This window comes from Lynx rufus, unplaced genomic scaffold (genome assembly GCF_022079265.1).
Source record: "Lynx rufus isolate CCGP_SWC_20201006 ecotype Redwood Valley unplaced genomic scaffold, mLynRuf1.p SCAF_25, whole genome shotgun sequence".
Classification (NCBI taxonomy): Eukaryota; Metazoa; Chordata; class Mammalia; order Carnivora; family Felidae; genus Lynx; species Lynx rufus.
The window spans coordinates 3,593,310-3,610,306 of NW_025814840.1; the positions used below are offsets into that span (position 1 = coordinate 3,593,310).

General features: G+C 38.5%; 1 protein-coding gene across 17 annotated transcripts in view; it reads left to right on the top strand.

Annotated features, from left to right (window-relative positions):
• Positions 1-16,997, top strand: part of PCDH15 (protocadherin related 15) — a 789,181-nt gene that overhangs the window by 620,988 nt on the left and 151,196 nt on the right. For all 17 annotated transcript variants that reach the window (XM_047088664.1, XM_047088665.1, XM_047088662.1 and 14 more), the window contains 2 exons: positions 867-1,007; positions 2,933-3,045. In XM_047088664.1, the coding sequence (XP_046944620.1) occupies positions 867-1,007; positions 2,933-3,045 (254 nt within the window). The remainder of the gene's footprint in view (positions 1-866; positions 1,008-2,932; positions 3,046-16,997) is intronic.

Sequence of the window (16,997 nt, forward strand, 5' to 3'; positions counted from 1 at the left end):
TGAAAAGATTATACTGACACACCAGTGTCACTTACTATAATTCAAAAAAAGACCAACCTAAACCCTAATGTAAGTGAGGATGTCCAACAATCTTGACTATTTTTATTACAGTCTAAAAGTTTTATCAAATCTTAATTTATTTTTCTAAAAATTGTTTAACTATCCCGACTTATCTTGGTCTATAACTGGGACAAGTCAACATCATTTAACTCCCCATAAGCCTCAAGTTCATTAACTGAAAATTTAAAAAAATGGGTGGTAGAATATATATGTATCATCTTTACTATGCTTCTTGCACATAGTAACCATTCAACAAAGGTTAGGCATCATTATTGTACTATTATTACTATGACCGTCATTAGTAATGATATCCTAAAGGATTGTTAGTTACGAGGATTAATTTATCTATGAAAAAACCTAGGTGTTAAACAGCACAGAGCAGATGGTACTTTCTGTCTCCTCCCCATCCGTACCTATCCTTCCACTTTACAAGTCTTCCAGATCTTCTGCATTTCATCGTGCTCTGAGTGTCAGAGTTCAGAAAAGCACAATGAAAGAACATAATTTAGAATTGTCTTAGAAGTTAAACTATTAAGCTATTAAGGTGTTTCGGTCGGGTGAGATTCCTACAATTAAAGGAAAGTGGAAGAGAAGACGCTCAAGGCAGCCAGTAGTTTATTGTTTCACATAAATCGTTTTCAGTAACAGGTGGAGAGGCTGTGGCATTTCACACGTGGAAGTGTGATGGCTTAATATGATCTTTTACTTCTAAAAGGCCATGCGTTTTATAGATCAGTTTTGCATCATCGATACTCTTTGTTTTCATTTTGTGAAGAGTAAATTCATAATATATAATTTCATTCTAGGGATTACCTGCAAGTCGTGTGAGGTACAGAGTAGATGATGTCCAGTTTCCTTATCCTGCTAGTATTTTTGACGTAGAAGAAGATTCTGGAAGAGTAATAACTCGAGTCAATCTTAATGAAGAACCTACGACAATTTTTAAGGTCAGTGCTGTTTCCCTTACATGGTCTGTTTGCTATTTAACGTCTGAGAGTTCAGTTTAACAGATGGCTGTACAAAATAATTTAAATTACAAAATAATATATTTTTTAACCACATAGATATTTAGAGAATCAGATAAGCAAAAGAAAAAAGTACACTTGATATTTCACATCTTGGGAGATAACTAGAATTTACCATTTTAGTATCTATCCTTATGATGACACTCCATGCAAATGCAAGTGCACACATAATGTGTTTTCAAATAATATGATCAAATAAAGGACACCTGGGTGGCTTAACCTCAGTCTGTTAAGCATCGGACTCTTGGTTTCTGCTCAGGTCACGATCTCATAGTTCATGGGATCAAGAATTGCATTGGGCTCTGGGCTGACAGCTCAGAGCCTGCTTGGGATTCTCTCTCTCTCCCTCTCTCGGCCACTCCCCCACCTTGCTCACACATGCACACACCCTCTCTCTCAAAATAAGTAAATAAACTTAACAAAATGAATAAATAAATAAAGTAACATGATCCTATTATTCATACTGCTTTTTTAACTTCATAATATATTGCCCATGCCAATAAATACTGGTAGTGGTATTATTTTAATGGTTATATGATGTTCTATTGTATGAATCCACTATTATCATTTTGTCTAATACTTTGTTGTTGGATAATTAGGCTGTTTCTAATTTTTTGTCATGATAAAATTTGCTGTTGTGAACCTCTTTGTGCAATAACTTTTGCTGCTGACCCGATTTCTTTCCCTTAAATACCGAGATGCAGAATCGTTGGGTCAAGTTTACGTACCCATGATAAGTTATATTTCCAGAAAATTTGAAATAGTGCTACCCTTCACTATTACCATAAATAATCTATTTTATTAAATGTCTGAGCATTTCCCTCTTCTGTAATTGCTTAGAATACTTTTTTCATTGTTAATAAAGCCTCTGACCCTGCAATGAGGAAATGCCCTCATCGGTTAACCTTGTGGGTGTCATGGGTACCATGCCTCACATAATCCTACCACTGTTGGGAGAAATTGTTCCATTTGTAAAATATTAACCCAAGGCTAAATCATGGGCGGCAGGATGATCCTTAGTTATGGCTTCATGGTCTAAGTTGAACTGGTTTAGATTAGTAGCTGTAGCTTCCAAAATTATACACATTCTGGACAAACACATAGTTTGAAAATATTTAACATTTCTTAAATAGAAGAATTATTCTTGACATAATATATGTTATCAAAAAATCAATTATAAATTATAGTAATAAATATTATATAGTCGTTCCACCTTGAAATGAAAGCTTTTCTGCATTTTGCATCATTGGAACTGTTTCTACTATGCAGTGTGGACTTGGTTGTCTATATTTTTAAGAGAGTGTATATCTAAGTGTATTAAACTGGAAAGATTTCCAGTTTTATCCTCCAGAGTGAAGTATTTCCGCCCTATAATCTTGCAGACAATTAATTCCCTGGAAAAATTAATTTCTTTTTATAAGCAAGCTAATTAGCTTTTTGCTATCGATGTGACTGAATTTAACACTTTTTAAATAAGTGTTGGTGCTTATAATGGCACATGTTTTACTGTAGGCACCAGTGGGGTTGTGTAAGAGAAATCAGTGTAACCATTGGAGAGATGTCGCATTGTTTACCTGTTTTTACTGGTAGTGTTTTGTCATAGAGTTAGTAACTCTACTTCTTTGAGTTTTCTTGTCTAGGAAATGAACATAAAACATCTACATGGTGGGACTGGTGTAAAGATTGAGAATATATGTAACATATCCTAGTACAGTGGTTACGACCTGGCAGACAGTGAGGACAAGATCACTGCGCCCCCTCTGGGGCCAGGCAGTCCAAAGATTAAAATGATGCCTTCTTTTCCTCTTGTTAATAATCTTTAACATGAATTTGTATTACTTTTTAAGTTGGTGGTCGTCGCTTTTGATGATGGTGAGCCTGTGATGTCCAGCAGTGCCACGGTGAAGATTCTGGTCTTACATCCTGGAGAAATCCCACGCTTCACACAAGAGGAATATAGGTATTGATTTCCATCAGTTTTTGTGATATGTAAAGTTTTTTTGTTTTGCTTCGTTATGGCCTCTCAAAACTGCTGCAATAAGAATTGATCAATGAATGGTCCTTCCCATTCTAGTTTAAGTTTTTCTAAATTAACATAATTATTACCCTTATTTTAAAAGTTGATATTTAGTTAACATGACAGTTTAGTCTATAAAAATATCAGCTTTCGTAATGCTTTGATGAATAATGAATGCTTTAAAAATAATTAACACGGTCCTTGAAAAATACATTATATTTTGGGGTTTAAACTGCAACTATTTAATGATCTCAATGGTGAGAAGTAGGCATTTAGTTTCATGTTATTGCCACAGACATAATTTGACATCTGTCTGAAATGATATTTCTCATATAACCAGTGAAAGAGAGAGGGAGAGAATGTATGTGTGTGTTTATGTGCATAATACATATTGCATATTATAATATAGAATTAGCATATATACTGTCTTAAGTCAGGATGCCATAATAAAATGCCACAGAAAGAAGGGCTCAAACAAACTTATTTCTCACTGTTCTAGAGGCTGGAAGTCTGAAGTCAGGGTACCAGCATGGTCAAACTCTGGTGAGAGCTCTCTTCCTGGCTCACATAGAGGAAAGTGAGAGAAAGCAAGCTAATCTCTGGTATTTGTAAGGGTGCTAATCCCAAGATTAGGGCCCCACCCTCTTGTTTCTAAAGGCCTTACCTTCAAGTACTATGCCATTGAGGGTTAAGGCTTTTTAGGAGGACAGTCCACAGTATGTGTGGATGGATGGCTAGATAGATAGATTAAGATAGAAAGATAGATACATAGATAGATAGTTAGATACATAGATATTCTTAGGAAGTGAAGAATTGAAAAAAATAATAAAACTAAATTTACTGTATTTTATGTTTGCACATTACTGTAAGATTTATAATGCTTTCCTGACAATAGAGTACAACTTTCTTTCATGATACAGTTTAGTAGTTTGCTCTATTTAGAGACAAAGTCAACATTACATAATGATGCTAATTAGGACTCAAGAAGAAGGAAGGCTTCATATAATAGAATAATTTATCAGATTCTAAAATTTGTATTATTATTGCTTTGATTTATTACTTTCATAATTTCTAAGAACTACGTAAGAATTGTGAGTTAGGGCAAGGGCTGAGATACTGGAAGGCAGATGACATGTCTGGGAACATTTACCATGCTGGCCAAGTAGTGTTTTCCTTTATAAAAAGTTGCCTTTGCAATATTCAAGCAATAAATTAAAGTATATAATTTTACCAGAAAACTCTACATAACATATATGTAAATCACTGAGATGGAAAATATATTTAAAACTTGGGGCTCCTAGGTGGCTCAGTCGGTTAAGCATCTGACTTCAGCTCAGGTCATGACCTCACAGTTTGTGGGTCTGAGCCCCACATCGGGCTCTGTGCTGTCAGCTCATAGCCTGGAGCCTGCTTCGGATGCTGTGTCTCCCTCTCTCTCTGCCCCTCCCCCAATTATGCACACGCGCACGCACGCACTCTCTCAAAAATAAATAACCATTAAAACTATTTTTTAAAAAAACTGCATTTAAACTGTTAAGAATTCTTGGTCAGTCTGTTTGAAACACCATTTTCTTCCTTATGTCCATCCTTACCAATTCCCCTTTTCTTTTGTTGTCATGGTAACCTGTGAACTCCAGTTCTTTGCCAAGGTGCATGTGGTTTTCTGCTTCTAGAGCCCTTCCTTGAACATGTTTATTGTGGTCATGTCAAGAACCCAAATGAATGTAAACTCACTTGTGTTTCTCCCCAACTTACCTAGATTCAACGTTCATAAAAAATGTACTTACTATTTGGGATGGGTCCAAAAATCTTTCAGAGTTTCAGCCAAGCAAAATCCCAACCTGTGTTCTCCCGAAGTTCTCCTCCCATCTAGTCCATCCTTGGAACCCCAAAGAAGGCCAGAGTGGTGATGCCTAATGCTGTCCTTTCGAATAGGCTCTGTAAATGGATCCCCCTTCTCTGGGTTTTCCTCTGCTACTCATTCCTCTTAATAGCAGTATGCCTCCAGACTTCGGGAGCACATTGCTTGTTAACTCTGTTAGCCAAACATTGGGGTATGAATGCCAAGGTCGTAGGTCTCATCAGGGCATTGTTCATTTAGCTTTCTTTTTTTAATTACCCTTATTCATGCCACTTTTTAAGAATAAAAATGTTTTGTTCAGTGAGTAATTTACCATTCCTTACCTTCTTGGCATACAACTACTAACTGCAAATAGATTCTATTAATAAAGTTGTTAACTTAGAGAAGAAAAAACCCACCAATTACTTGGTGCTAAAACTAAGAGGAGTGACATGAGCTTACAGGGAAGAATTTTTGTCCTTTCTGAAGAACATTTCTAACATTTGCAAATAGTGCCCTTGACTGTCCCAATTCGTGAGTTCCTCTGACACATAAGGGAGGTTTGGTAATCTTGTTGTATCCTACAGTTTATGAAGAAAGTCCTAAGAATCAATGTAATTGCCATAATGGATTCAGTAGGACTAGGGCACTAAATGGGATTGTTTTCTTTTTTTATCAGACACTTAGAAACCTTGGATAAGAAAAAAGTTGTATCAACCATTGGCAGAAGACACTACGTTTTGAATAAGACCAATAATTGAATTTAAATGTTTAAGTAACTTTACATATGATTTAAAGTGTAGAATGAACAATTAAAAAAACAAACAAAAGACCTAGGGCTGATCTTCATCAGTTCTCTCTCTGTGCTCATGATTCCAAGTATATAGTGAGTCTGGATTCCTCCCAGTCTTTCCTTCTTCCTCCTGGGCACACAGCTGGACTCCACTTCCCAGCCTAGCTTGCTAAATTGAGCTGTAGGACTGAGTTCTGGCAAATAAAATGTGGAAAAGTATGGTCTGCACTGTTTCCTGGCCTTACTTAACCTTTTCCCCATATGGACAGGTGAAATGGAGAAAACACCCAGAGACGCTTGGGAGCCATGTGTTGACAACTTTGAAATATAACAAGAAAGGAGCCTAGGCCTTTGAGTCACAGATAGGAAAAGGAATGCTGAACTAGGAATGACATATGTTTACATATATTACATATGACTTTTTTTCGAAATCATTTATAGCCTTGGCCAGATGCACATAACTCCCAGAGATGCTAAACAATGTTATTAGACCTTTACTATCAGTATGATCCCTTGTGTTGGAATTGAATGGTGGAAGAGTATTTCACTTTGGCATAAAGATTATTTTGAACTAAAATCACTTAAAAAGTACCAGCTGCAGGAAGGACATTCTAATCTCCCTTTTACTTCCTAAACACAGGACCTATAAACTCTGATGTGAAGGATGCCCTCCCTGTACCAGGAGGAAAAATGTTCTTTAATGAGGAGTCAAAGCCAAGAGAGCTGATACAGACAGGACTTGTTAGAATAATTCACATCGCCCTCCGGGCTACTTCTGGAGTTTAATTTTCCGCAATGACCTCTCCCTGTTCATCCTAATACAAAAGTATGTTGGCGTTGCCATTTCTCTGGATCTTCATTGCCTCATGAGGGCTCTCCTGTCACTTAAAACTTATATAAATGTGTACGTTCGCTCCTACTAAAGTGACTTATGTGTGTTTCATACTTAGACACAGCCAGAAAACCCTACAAAGATAGAGGTAAAATCCTACTTCCATTACAGAATTGGTCCTGGTGGAAAAACTTTTTCATGTGATCCAATTTGGGGGGACATAAAAGGATAAGCAAGATTTGTGTCCCTGGTGGGGTGTGGGGAAAGCATGAGCACGGGTTGCAAAGGGAAAGCGGTGATCAGAGATGAGTAGCTTTGCCAGCTGAGATACATGCCGTGTTTACATGTCCTGCATGTCTTCATTCCCGTATTGGCTCTTGAATTGTTTAGGAATAACTAGTTTCAACAGATGTCTAGGTGTGAAGAAAGGTTCTAAAGATAAAATATTCATTCATTTTGGAATATTGAACTCCATTCTTTTTGTTAAATTATTTTAATGTTTATTTTTGAGAGAGAGAGAGAGAGAGAGACAGTGAGTGGGAGAGAGGCAGAGAGAGAGGGAGACACAGAATCCGAAGCAGGCTCCAGGCTCTGAGCTGTCAGCACAGCCTGATGCCGGGCTCGAACCCACGAACCATGATATCATGACCCGAGCTGAAGTCAGAAGCTTAACTGACTGAGCCACCCAGGTGCCCCTTGAACTCGATTCTTAAACTGACCCTCTCCCCTAATCCAATTATCTTGTTTTTGTAACGGTCAGTCATTAAATCTTGGCTAATAAGATTAGTGAGGGTAGGTTAGAGGGCTGTGAAAAGAAACCCTTAAATTACAACAACTTAAAGAACAACAACAACAACAAAAATGTGCTTAGGCTCACATGACCATCTAAAGTGAGTGTTTCAGGTTGGCGATAACCTGAAACATGCAGTTCTTCCGCACAGTCATCAGGGACCTGGGCCAATTTAGGATCTTCCATCCTTAACACTGTTTCAGAATTACTCCAGTCAATGCCATTTCTGTCCCTGGAAAGGGAAAGGGGGCAGAAGTCCACATCCAGATATTTCCTGAACCAAGCGAGGTATGGCTTGCAAATTTCACCTCCGCTCATGTTCCATCTCAGAAATCCAGGCAAATGTCCACAGCTAGCTCAGAAAGGGCAGATAACTTCTGTCCCTTGCTGGACACACGTACCTCAGTCCCACCTCTCTTACTGAGGAAAAAAGGAATATAGTGTTGGTGGAGAATTAGCACATTGAATGTGTAATTTTAGACAAGTTACAGATTTTTATTGCTATATCATCTTGATATGACTTGTTTTGCATTAAAGACATGTAAGATTGGGAACGTGAACCCATCATGGAATGGTACAGAGACATTCTTATTCCTCCATGTGTATTGGTAAAATAGATCACATTTTTCTTAAAGCACAAAAGAATGCATAGTATTTTTTGTTTGAATTCAAAGAAAATCTCAGATGGACATTTTGGAATGTTTTAAATTATTTCTAGTGATTTCAGCACATCCAATGTTAATAGCACATATTCCAAACCAAACCTTTCTGGACTTCAAAGTAAAGTTTGGTTGTCTGATTACAGTTAATTACTCTCTCCCTGTTCCTGAGAACTGTAATAATCCTGATCACAAGGAAAAAGAAAGCATTATGGCAGAGTGTAAGTGAGAGTCACGAACTGTAAATTCCCTTTGTAGAGACTATCAAAGAGATTTGAGAGGAGACATTTACTATTTGCTGAAACATTTCCCAATGTAGCAGTTCTACATCAACAGAGACACAAAATCCATTATTATTTTTATGGCATTCAAAACATTTAAATATCCAGTTACTGGTAATTGCCTCCTTGCAGGAGTGCAAAAATAGACCTATTGTTACCTCTTCTAAAATTGTACAAGTCGGAACCAACAAATAACAAACATCATAGTAAATACCTCGGTATTTACCAAAGGAAAAGCTTTCTGGACTGCCTGCTAAGTTTCTGATAGCAGATAATTAGCAGGTTAGCTAACCAACGTACAAGTAGCAGTATAACTAAATGTCAGCCCACCTCCCTTTCTCTTGTGTCTCTGTTCCCGATTCCTATTTAAAAACTTCCTCACTTTCTGCTAATGGTTCTTTGAAAACGAAATAATGAAGTTTGTAAAGTTTTTGAAAGAATTCTACAAAGACCACCCCGTATTAAGGGAAATAATTTAGCCTGTCGAGACTAGAAGAGAAAATTCTCACATTCTTTTCTTGTGTACAGTGTATAATATTGGGATATTTTATATGTGCTGAGAAAAGATTTAATTTTGTTTTTTCCTCAAATCCTGTGAACTGAAGTTATTCCCTAATGGGCTGCCTTCAAGTCATTTTTAAGGGTAGGAGACATCTCTTAATGAGAAAGCAATTTGCCTCATACAGATATGTGTGTGCTTTTATAATGGCCAGATTTACACCAGTTCTTAAGCCAACTATGCACTTATTTCTGTTTGGTCCCTATACGGTTATAGTACTTGAAACAGACTTACTTTGTTCACTCCATGGCCTTTTCCATGTCTCCTTGGGTCACTTAATTAGGTTCAATGGAGAATCGAAACATCATTTGCTTTTTCTCTTTGTCATTGAATAAACACTTATATTTTCCAGAAAACACTGAATTCTTCTCAAAATTTTAAACAGCATGGACCTCTTCAGGCTGTATAACATTTATTTCCAAAATTATAAACATGCATTCATGTTATTAGGGGCAAACACACAGCCAAAAATTTCAACATTGTAGCAGATTTCCATTTCATGGGTCATTTCTGTTTTATGTGGTTCTTCCAGTTCATCTTTTTGACAAACAAGGAGACTCCAGAAGCCAGAAATTTTGGTCTCTTAGAGTTCGTACCTCAAGTTATCATTTTTTTATTCCTTCTTTTCCCTTTCCTTGAAACAAATTCCTCTTTCCTTGAAACAATTTTTTTTTAATCTTTATTTATTTTTGAGAGAGAGACAGAGTGTGAGTAGGGAAGGAGCAGAGAGAGAAGGACACACGGAATCCAAAGCAGGCTCCAGGCCTGAGCTGTCAGCACAGAGCCCGACACAGGGCTTGAACCCACAAACTGTGAGATCATGACCTGAGCCAAAGTCTGACGCTCAACCAACTGAGCCACCCAGGTGCCCCAAAACAAATTTCTTAAAGAGTCAGTGGCACCTCTTAACCTTTTGTTGTTAAAACTCCTCTCTCTAAAATTATAAAAAAAAAAAAAAAGGGGGGGGGCGCCTGGGTGGCTCAGTCGTTTAAGCAGTCGACTTTGGCTCAGGTCATGATCTTGCGGTTTGTGAGTTCGAGCCCCGCGTCGGGCTCTGTGCTGACAGCTCAGAGCCTGGAGCCTGCTTCAGATTCTGTGTCTCCCTCTCTCTGACCCTCCCCCGTTCATGCTCTGTCTCTCTCTGTGTCAAAAATAAATAAACGTTAAAAAAAAAATTACAAAAAAAAAAACTCTCTCTTGTCCAAAGTATCTCCAGATGGCTTCATTTTTTTTTTTTGCAATGAATTCAATGCAAATACTAGCCCCTACCTTACATAAATAATCATTAGTTTTGAGTTATTCAAGTGATTGTCTCTATATCCTATGCAATATCGTTTCTTAATTTAAACCATTCTCCACAGATTGATTCTCATTGGAAGCAGAGAGAAATAGGTTAATCTTAATGAAAATTCTGTTTTTGAGGGCACGGCAGTAATGGGCAAAACTGCCCATAGGGATTACGTAGTCAGCCTGATAATTTAATAATTGCTTTTTCTGATATCCTTGCCACAAAGTCGTGAGGAACTCACCCTTTCAATCTTCACGTAATTGTGGATATTGGGAAGGTATTCCCTGTGGGGAGATTATTGTTATTATATTTGTTCCTTTAATTTTGTTCTATGCATTTCTCTCTGAGCCTTCATCAGTTTTAGCATCCACTTGCTCTTTCAAGTAGTATGACTGTGTAGGGGAAGAAAATTAATTTTCCCTCTCCCCTTCCTAGTTCTTGACTGAGATTCCTGTAACAAAAGACAGATTAACAAAAGAAAAACAAGGAGAAGTCTATTAACATGCATACTTCATGTACACATGAGAGACACCCAGGAAAGATAAGTAACACAAACAGGTGGCTTTAAACTTCAGGATCAAATACCATCTTAACAGGGGACGGGGAGGGGGGTAAAGGCCTCTCAGGGAAGAGTAACTGATTTTTAGGAAAGAGGGGTGGGCCCTGAAAGAATCGATTGCTGGTGTGTCCATCTTCACGTCCTCTCCTGTGGTGACTCCATTTCCCTGGTCAGTGAAACTCCTGGGGAGGGGATCCATGACATTTGAGCTCCTTTTGGAGGATCTGTCTTTAGGCAGATAAGTGTAGCTCAGAGAAAAGCATCTCCTTGTATTTGCTATCATTTGAGTGCCTACAGCTCAAAATAATCCATAGGACAAAGTGGCATACTTTGGGGTGGCATGTCCTCTTGCCCCTTGTCTGAAACTGAGCTAAACTCCTCATTTAAGACAGGTGACTACTAATGCCCTCCTATCAATTATTAGCAGGTATCTTGACAGGGATCATTCTTATTGCGAAAAAGAGTTCTGTATACTTGGCAACGTCTGCCATTAATGTGATAAAAAAAATTATATTAACCATGTGGTTGCTGACCTGAAATAAATGTTAATTACAGTTTCTTCTACTAGTTTAGTGTATCTTACAACATATGACAAACTCTTCCTCTTCGTTGTAATATTTACATAATGGCTAATTATAACCCTTAAGATTTTCTTTTTTGTCTCTACAAAAATCAATTTATAGTAAATCTATTCAATTTATTCTTCTTTATTTTAATATTTCTATATATTAATACTTATTGTATTATATATTAAGAGTCTTTAGCAAACATTTTTTTAAATGTCTTTACTTTCCCTAGAATTGGATTTCTAAATGTCCATGGATATTTTAAATTTAATTTATATCTTCTGAAATACTAATACTCCCTCTTAAACTTTAGTGCCTGTGATCTCCTGGGTTAGTTTTGGTCCATCCCCTAGCAATTAAACATCCAGATGAGACTTAACAGGTTCTTTAGGGAAAATACTTTTGTGAGAGAAATGAGCAGAGAGCAGAGTAAGCCTAGGGAACCTTCAAACCACATTCATTCTGACCTCGAGGGAAGAAGACAGAAGTTTGCGTAGAACATCCTAGGCTGGTGTGCCACTGAAGTGGCCACTGCGTCATTTCAATACGTTCTGCACGATGATCAGGGATCCCTCAAACGATAGTCACAAGTTGGAGAAGTCCATTGTCTCCTAGGAAGGGACTCACCTTAGCATCTCCGCTTTTCTGAATCACAATCAGGAAGGGGCACCTAGGAAGCGTGGCCTGCACCTAAACACAGCCGTGGACTTCAGGGCACAGCAATGGAACCTCGGTCAAGGGCGCCTCCTGTAACTGGAGATCTGTTGGGGCGCTCTCATTGCTGCCACGTGGCCATATCTGATAAGAGGGCTTAGTCAATTATCTACTTGGCTCTTCTGGAAAATAGTCATAGTGTCATAGTCAGAAAGTACATTTTATGTTATCTTTCCATTTAATCCAGACAGAAGCATCAAAATCCTCATAGTAGTTCAAACACATATTACTTAAGAATAGATTGACTCCTATAGGTCAAGTGAGTTAGCATTCGAAGAATATTTGACCTTCATCCCAGGATGATGGACTAAACACACAGGGACTCACTTGTCCTCGGTTCTAGAGGTAAATATCATGGAAAGGTCAGCGCGTCTGGAATAGATCATGGAGTCCAAATGTGAATATTGATTTTGAATGAAAAATGCAGTACCTTATACAATTTATCAAAAATTTTACCAAAGACAATTATTTACAAATTTTCCAAACAAATATGCTACAATATAGACATACCTTTGGTATTTATTTAAAATGGAAGTGTATCAACATTGATTATTAAACTTTGTGTGATTTAATGCCACATTTATATTCATTTTTAAGGATTCCTGTGTTTTAAAATGTAATTTCCATAAAAGCAGAAATTCAAAATTTATATTTGTATGTATACCATAGAGAAGAGGCAAATGTTCCTAAGGTATTTTTATTAACCTCTTGAAAAAGTTGATATTTGCTAACTCTTAGAAAAATATTGAGTCATATTTAATTTCCAGTGTTCTTCACATTTAATATATTAAGTCCAAAATAAGAATATTATGCATATAAATATCTTGACATCCTTCAAAAATTCAAATACCTTGAATAAAGAAAATAATCTTTTTGGTTTCCCTCATAAAGTAAAAGATTGATACTCTGCTGGTCAATTTGACTTAATCTTATAATAAATGGCAATGCAAAAATCTCATACCATTTATATTTAAAATAAGTTTCTCAAAAGGCTTTATATTAAAGAATAAAAAGAGTAGATTTTATGAAGAACTAAAAAGGATTAACAGTCTACCTCCTGATATGCAAAAACAGAGAGAAAGTGTAATTTAAAATCCAGAAATCCGTTTTTATATGCTATGAAAAATGAAAACAATGTTATCACAATGGCCAAGGAAATGGTGAGCTGCTCTGGTGACCGTCCCATTAGTCAAGAGAATTAAAGTTACCTTACATTGAGGAGTGTTGCCATTATTCTCATATAAACCGCACAGGTTTGGACATGGGACTTTGAGAAAAGATTTTTAATCAGTAAGTACAATAGTTTAGGAAGAACTTTTGGTCTTGGTTCCAAAAACTAAAGAAGAAAAAAGCAATCTGAAAACTCTTACTATCATATAAAATAAATGCAGAGGGCCTTACTTGTTTGCTAGGGTTGTTTACTATTTTAATTTAGATTTATTGTCCAATATGAGAGTTGACTTTACCTGAAGATAACATTTCCTGTGCTTTTATGGCGCTACTAAAATCTTGCCTCAAAGGTAATAGATTTTGCCTTGTTAACTACTGAAAGAGTAGCTCCAGCGGTCTTCATTACTGCTTTCATAGGCTCCCTGTGTATCCGCATGGAATTTAATTCTCCTTCACATCTTCAAGGTTATAGTAGAGTCTGACATTTGCTCACACGGCAGAGTGAAACCAGCCCACCAGCAACAAAGGACGCAGGTTTGAGCAGTTCTTTCTAGATCCACTGACAGGGCGTCCGGATGGCTCAGTAGGTTGAGCGACTGACTCTTGGTTTCAGTTCAGGTCATGATCTCAGTTCATGAGTTCAAGCCCCGCATTGGGCTCCATACTGACAGTGCGGAACCTGCTTGGGGTTTTCTCACTCCCCCTTTCTCTATCCCTCCCCCACTTCTAAATCAATCAATCAATCTTCAAAAAATTAAATCCACTATTTAGAGGAGTGCCTGGGTGGTTCAGTTGGTTTAGAATCTGATTCTTGATCTTGGCTCAGGGTCATGATCCTGAGGTCATGGGATTGAGCCCCACATCGACCCCACAAGTTCCACATTGAGTCCAGAGCCTGCTTCAGATTCTTTCTCTCTCTTTCTCTGGTGCCCCCCAGCCTCTATAATAAATAACTAAATAATCAATCAATCCACTGTTTATTTTTAATTTTTTTTTTTGAAATTTATTGTCAAATTGGTTTCCATACAACACCCAGTGCTCATCCCAAAAAGGTGCCCTCCTCAATACCCATCACCCTCATTTTGTTCTCAGTTTTCAAGAGTCCCTTATGCTTTGGCTCTCTCCCACTCTAACGTCCTTTTTTTTTTTTTTTTTTTTTTTTTTTTTTTTCCTTCCCCTCCCCCATGGGTTCCTGTTAAGTTTCTCAGGATCCACATAAGAGTGAAACCATATGGTATCTGTCTTTCTCTGTATGGCTTATTTCACTTAGCATCACACTCTCCAGTTCCATCCACGTTGCTACAAAGGGCCATATTTCGTTCTTTCTCATTGCCACGTAGTACTCCATTGTGTATATAAACCACAATTTCTTTATCCATTCATCAGTTGATGGACATTTAGGCTCTTTCCATAATTTGGCTATTGTTTCAATCCACTGTTTACAATTGAAAACAAGTTTTCAGATACAAAGAGTGTTGTCATAGATTCCATTCTTCTCTCATTGCATTACATCTGTGGGAACTTTTTAGTTCAAGTGTAACATATACTAGGGCACATTATTTTTATTTTATTAATAATTAATGCAAACTTTTATGAGGCAAAATGACACAACAATGCCAAGGTTTGAATCATGGCTGCTGGATGTCAGGTGTTGGTTGAACTTGATGAAGTTACTGAAGCTCCCTGAGGCCTGCTTTCCTAGAGATATAAACATTGTATAAGTATTTATATGTGAGACAAAGAGCTTTGTGAAGAACATAGTACAGAGCACATGCTTAAAAAAATAGCTGTGATTTTATTCTTTTTTTTTTTTTAATTTTTTTTATTTATTTATTTTTTTTTTCAACATTTTTATTTATTTTTGGGACAGAGAGAGACAGAGCATGAACGGGGGAGGGGCAGAGAGAGAGGGAGACACAGAATGGGAAACAGGCTCCAGGCTCTGAGCCATCAGCCCAGAGCCCGACGCGGGGCTCGAACTCACAGACCGTGAGATCGTGACCTGGCTGAAGTCGGACGCTTAACCGACTGCGCCACCCAGGCGCCCCTGTGATTTTATTCTTTAACAGGCTTGTCCCAGGTGTTGGCCATGCAAAGATTTTTAAGACGTAGGCATCGTTCTCAAGGAGTTTATACACAGTGAGGGGCAGCTGGGTGGCTTAGTCAGTAGAGCATCCAACTTCAGCTCTGGTCATGATCTCCCGGTCTGGGAGTTCGAGCCCTGCTTAGGGCTCTGTGCTGTCCTAACAGCTCAGAGCCTGGAGCCTGCTTCAGATTCTGTGTCTCCCTCTCTCTCTGCCTTCCCACCCCTCTATCAAAACATAAACATTTTTAAAAAATGAGTTTATACACAGCGAGAATAGAAGCAACACTGATTACGTACGTGTTATTGGTGCCCTGCCAGCACACAAGTACAGACTTATGCCAAAAAACTAAAAGTAAAAAAAATGAAGTGTAAGTAATTGTCTCCAGCAACACACACACACACACACACACACACACACACACAACACAAAAGTGCACTAATTTTCTCAGTAAAAAATGAAACAAACACAAAACCTTGGTCTTTTGCTGGGAATACAAGAGGCAGAACTCATGTGAGCTGTTACAGTCCTACAGTTTCAGATAAGCTCCCATTTGGACATCCTGGAACAGCCACCCCAGTGATGAGGAACTCACTCCTTTGGAACAAAACAATGACCATAGCAATCAGGTTAAAATTGCAAACTGACACGTGACATCTATGAACGGAGCGTGGCCCCATGGGCACTTTCAACAGAGCACACGGGGGCAAGCCACAAAGGACGTGAGAGAAGATTTCCCTGGAAATGGCAGACATGTGAATAAGTGGGAAGCAGTGATGGGCTCAGGAACTGGGAGGAAATAAGAAGTTCTCACTGGACAGGAGGAGGACACATTCCAGGAATTGGGGGAAGGTCAGTGTTGTTGAAGAAGAGACAGTGACAGGGCTGTGACATGACACGGAAATCTGCGACATTTCATTCCCGGAGCACTGGGAAACTGCTGAACCTTGGTGAGCACCTCGGACTAAAGGTGATGAGGGTAGATGGGAACTTAAAAAGAAACTTGACCGCTGCGGACGTCAGCCGGGAAGGGGTCTGAGTGCATCAGTGGGGACTTAGTCAAAAGAAAGCCATGGGATCACACGCAAAGGACAATGGCAGCTCGGGCCACATCTGGACAGTGGCGAGGGACAGACATAGGTGAGACCTACATGAAAATCTCCCAGATAAAGCAGCGGTGAGGTACAGCCCTAAAGAATGAAGCAGGACTGTGCCAGGAAGAGAGCAGTGTGCAGTCAGGTCCAGAAGGAGGGAAGCTGGAGACTTTCCTAAAATCGAGATCTGACATAGAGCATCAGGATGGATCTTGGGGAGGGACTGGGTGGAGGGGAGCAGATGTGAAGGCTCTTAGGAGCCCCACTACCGACCTTGTTCGTTATCACGGAGATTCCAAGGACACTGACTGATGTGAAGCAAGAGATACCAGCAGAGGTGTTTCATGGAAGATCACTCCGCTTCCCCAATCCATCAGGAAAGTAGATTTTTGCACGACTGAAATGTTGATTTACAATCATGGCATTTTTATCACCGATTTATAATGGCGAAGTCGTGCATCTCCAAGGTGCTCTGGAGCTCAGTGGCTGTGCCCTTTGCCTCATCTTCTCATCCTGTGTTGTTTCTGGTCAGCTTTTCACATGGGGTTCTAGGCCAGTAAACAGCATATTTTTTTTTAATTATTTTTTTTACATTTATTTATTTTTGAGAGACAGAGTGAGACAGAGCATGAACAGGGGAGGGACACAGAATCGAAAGCAGGTTCC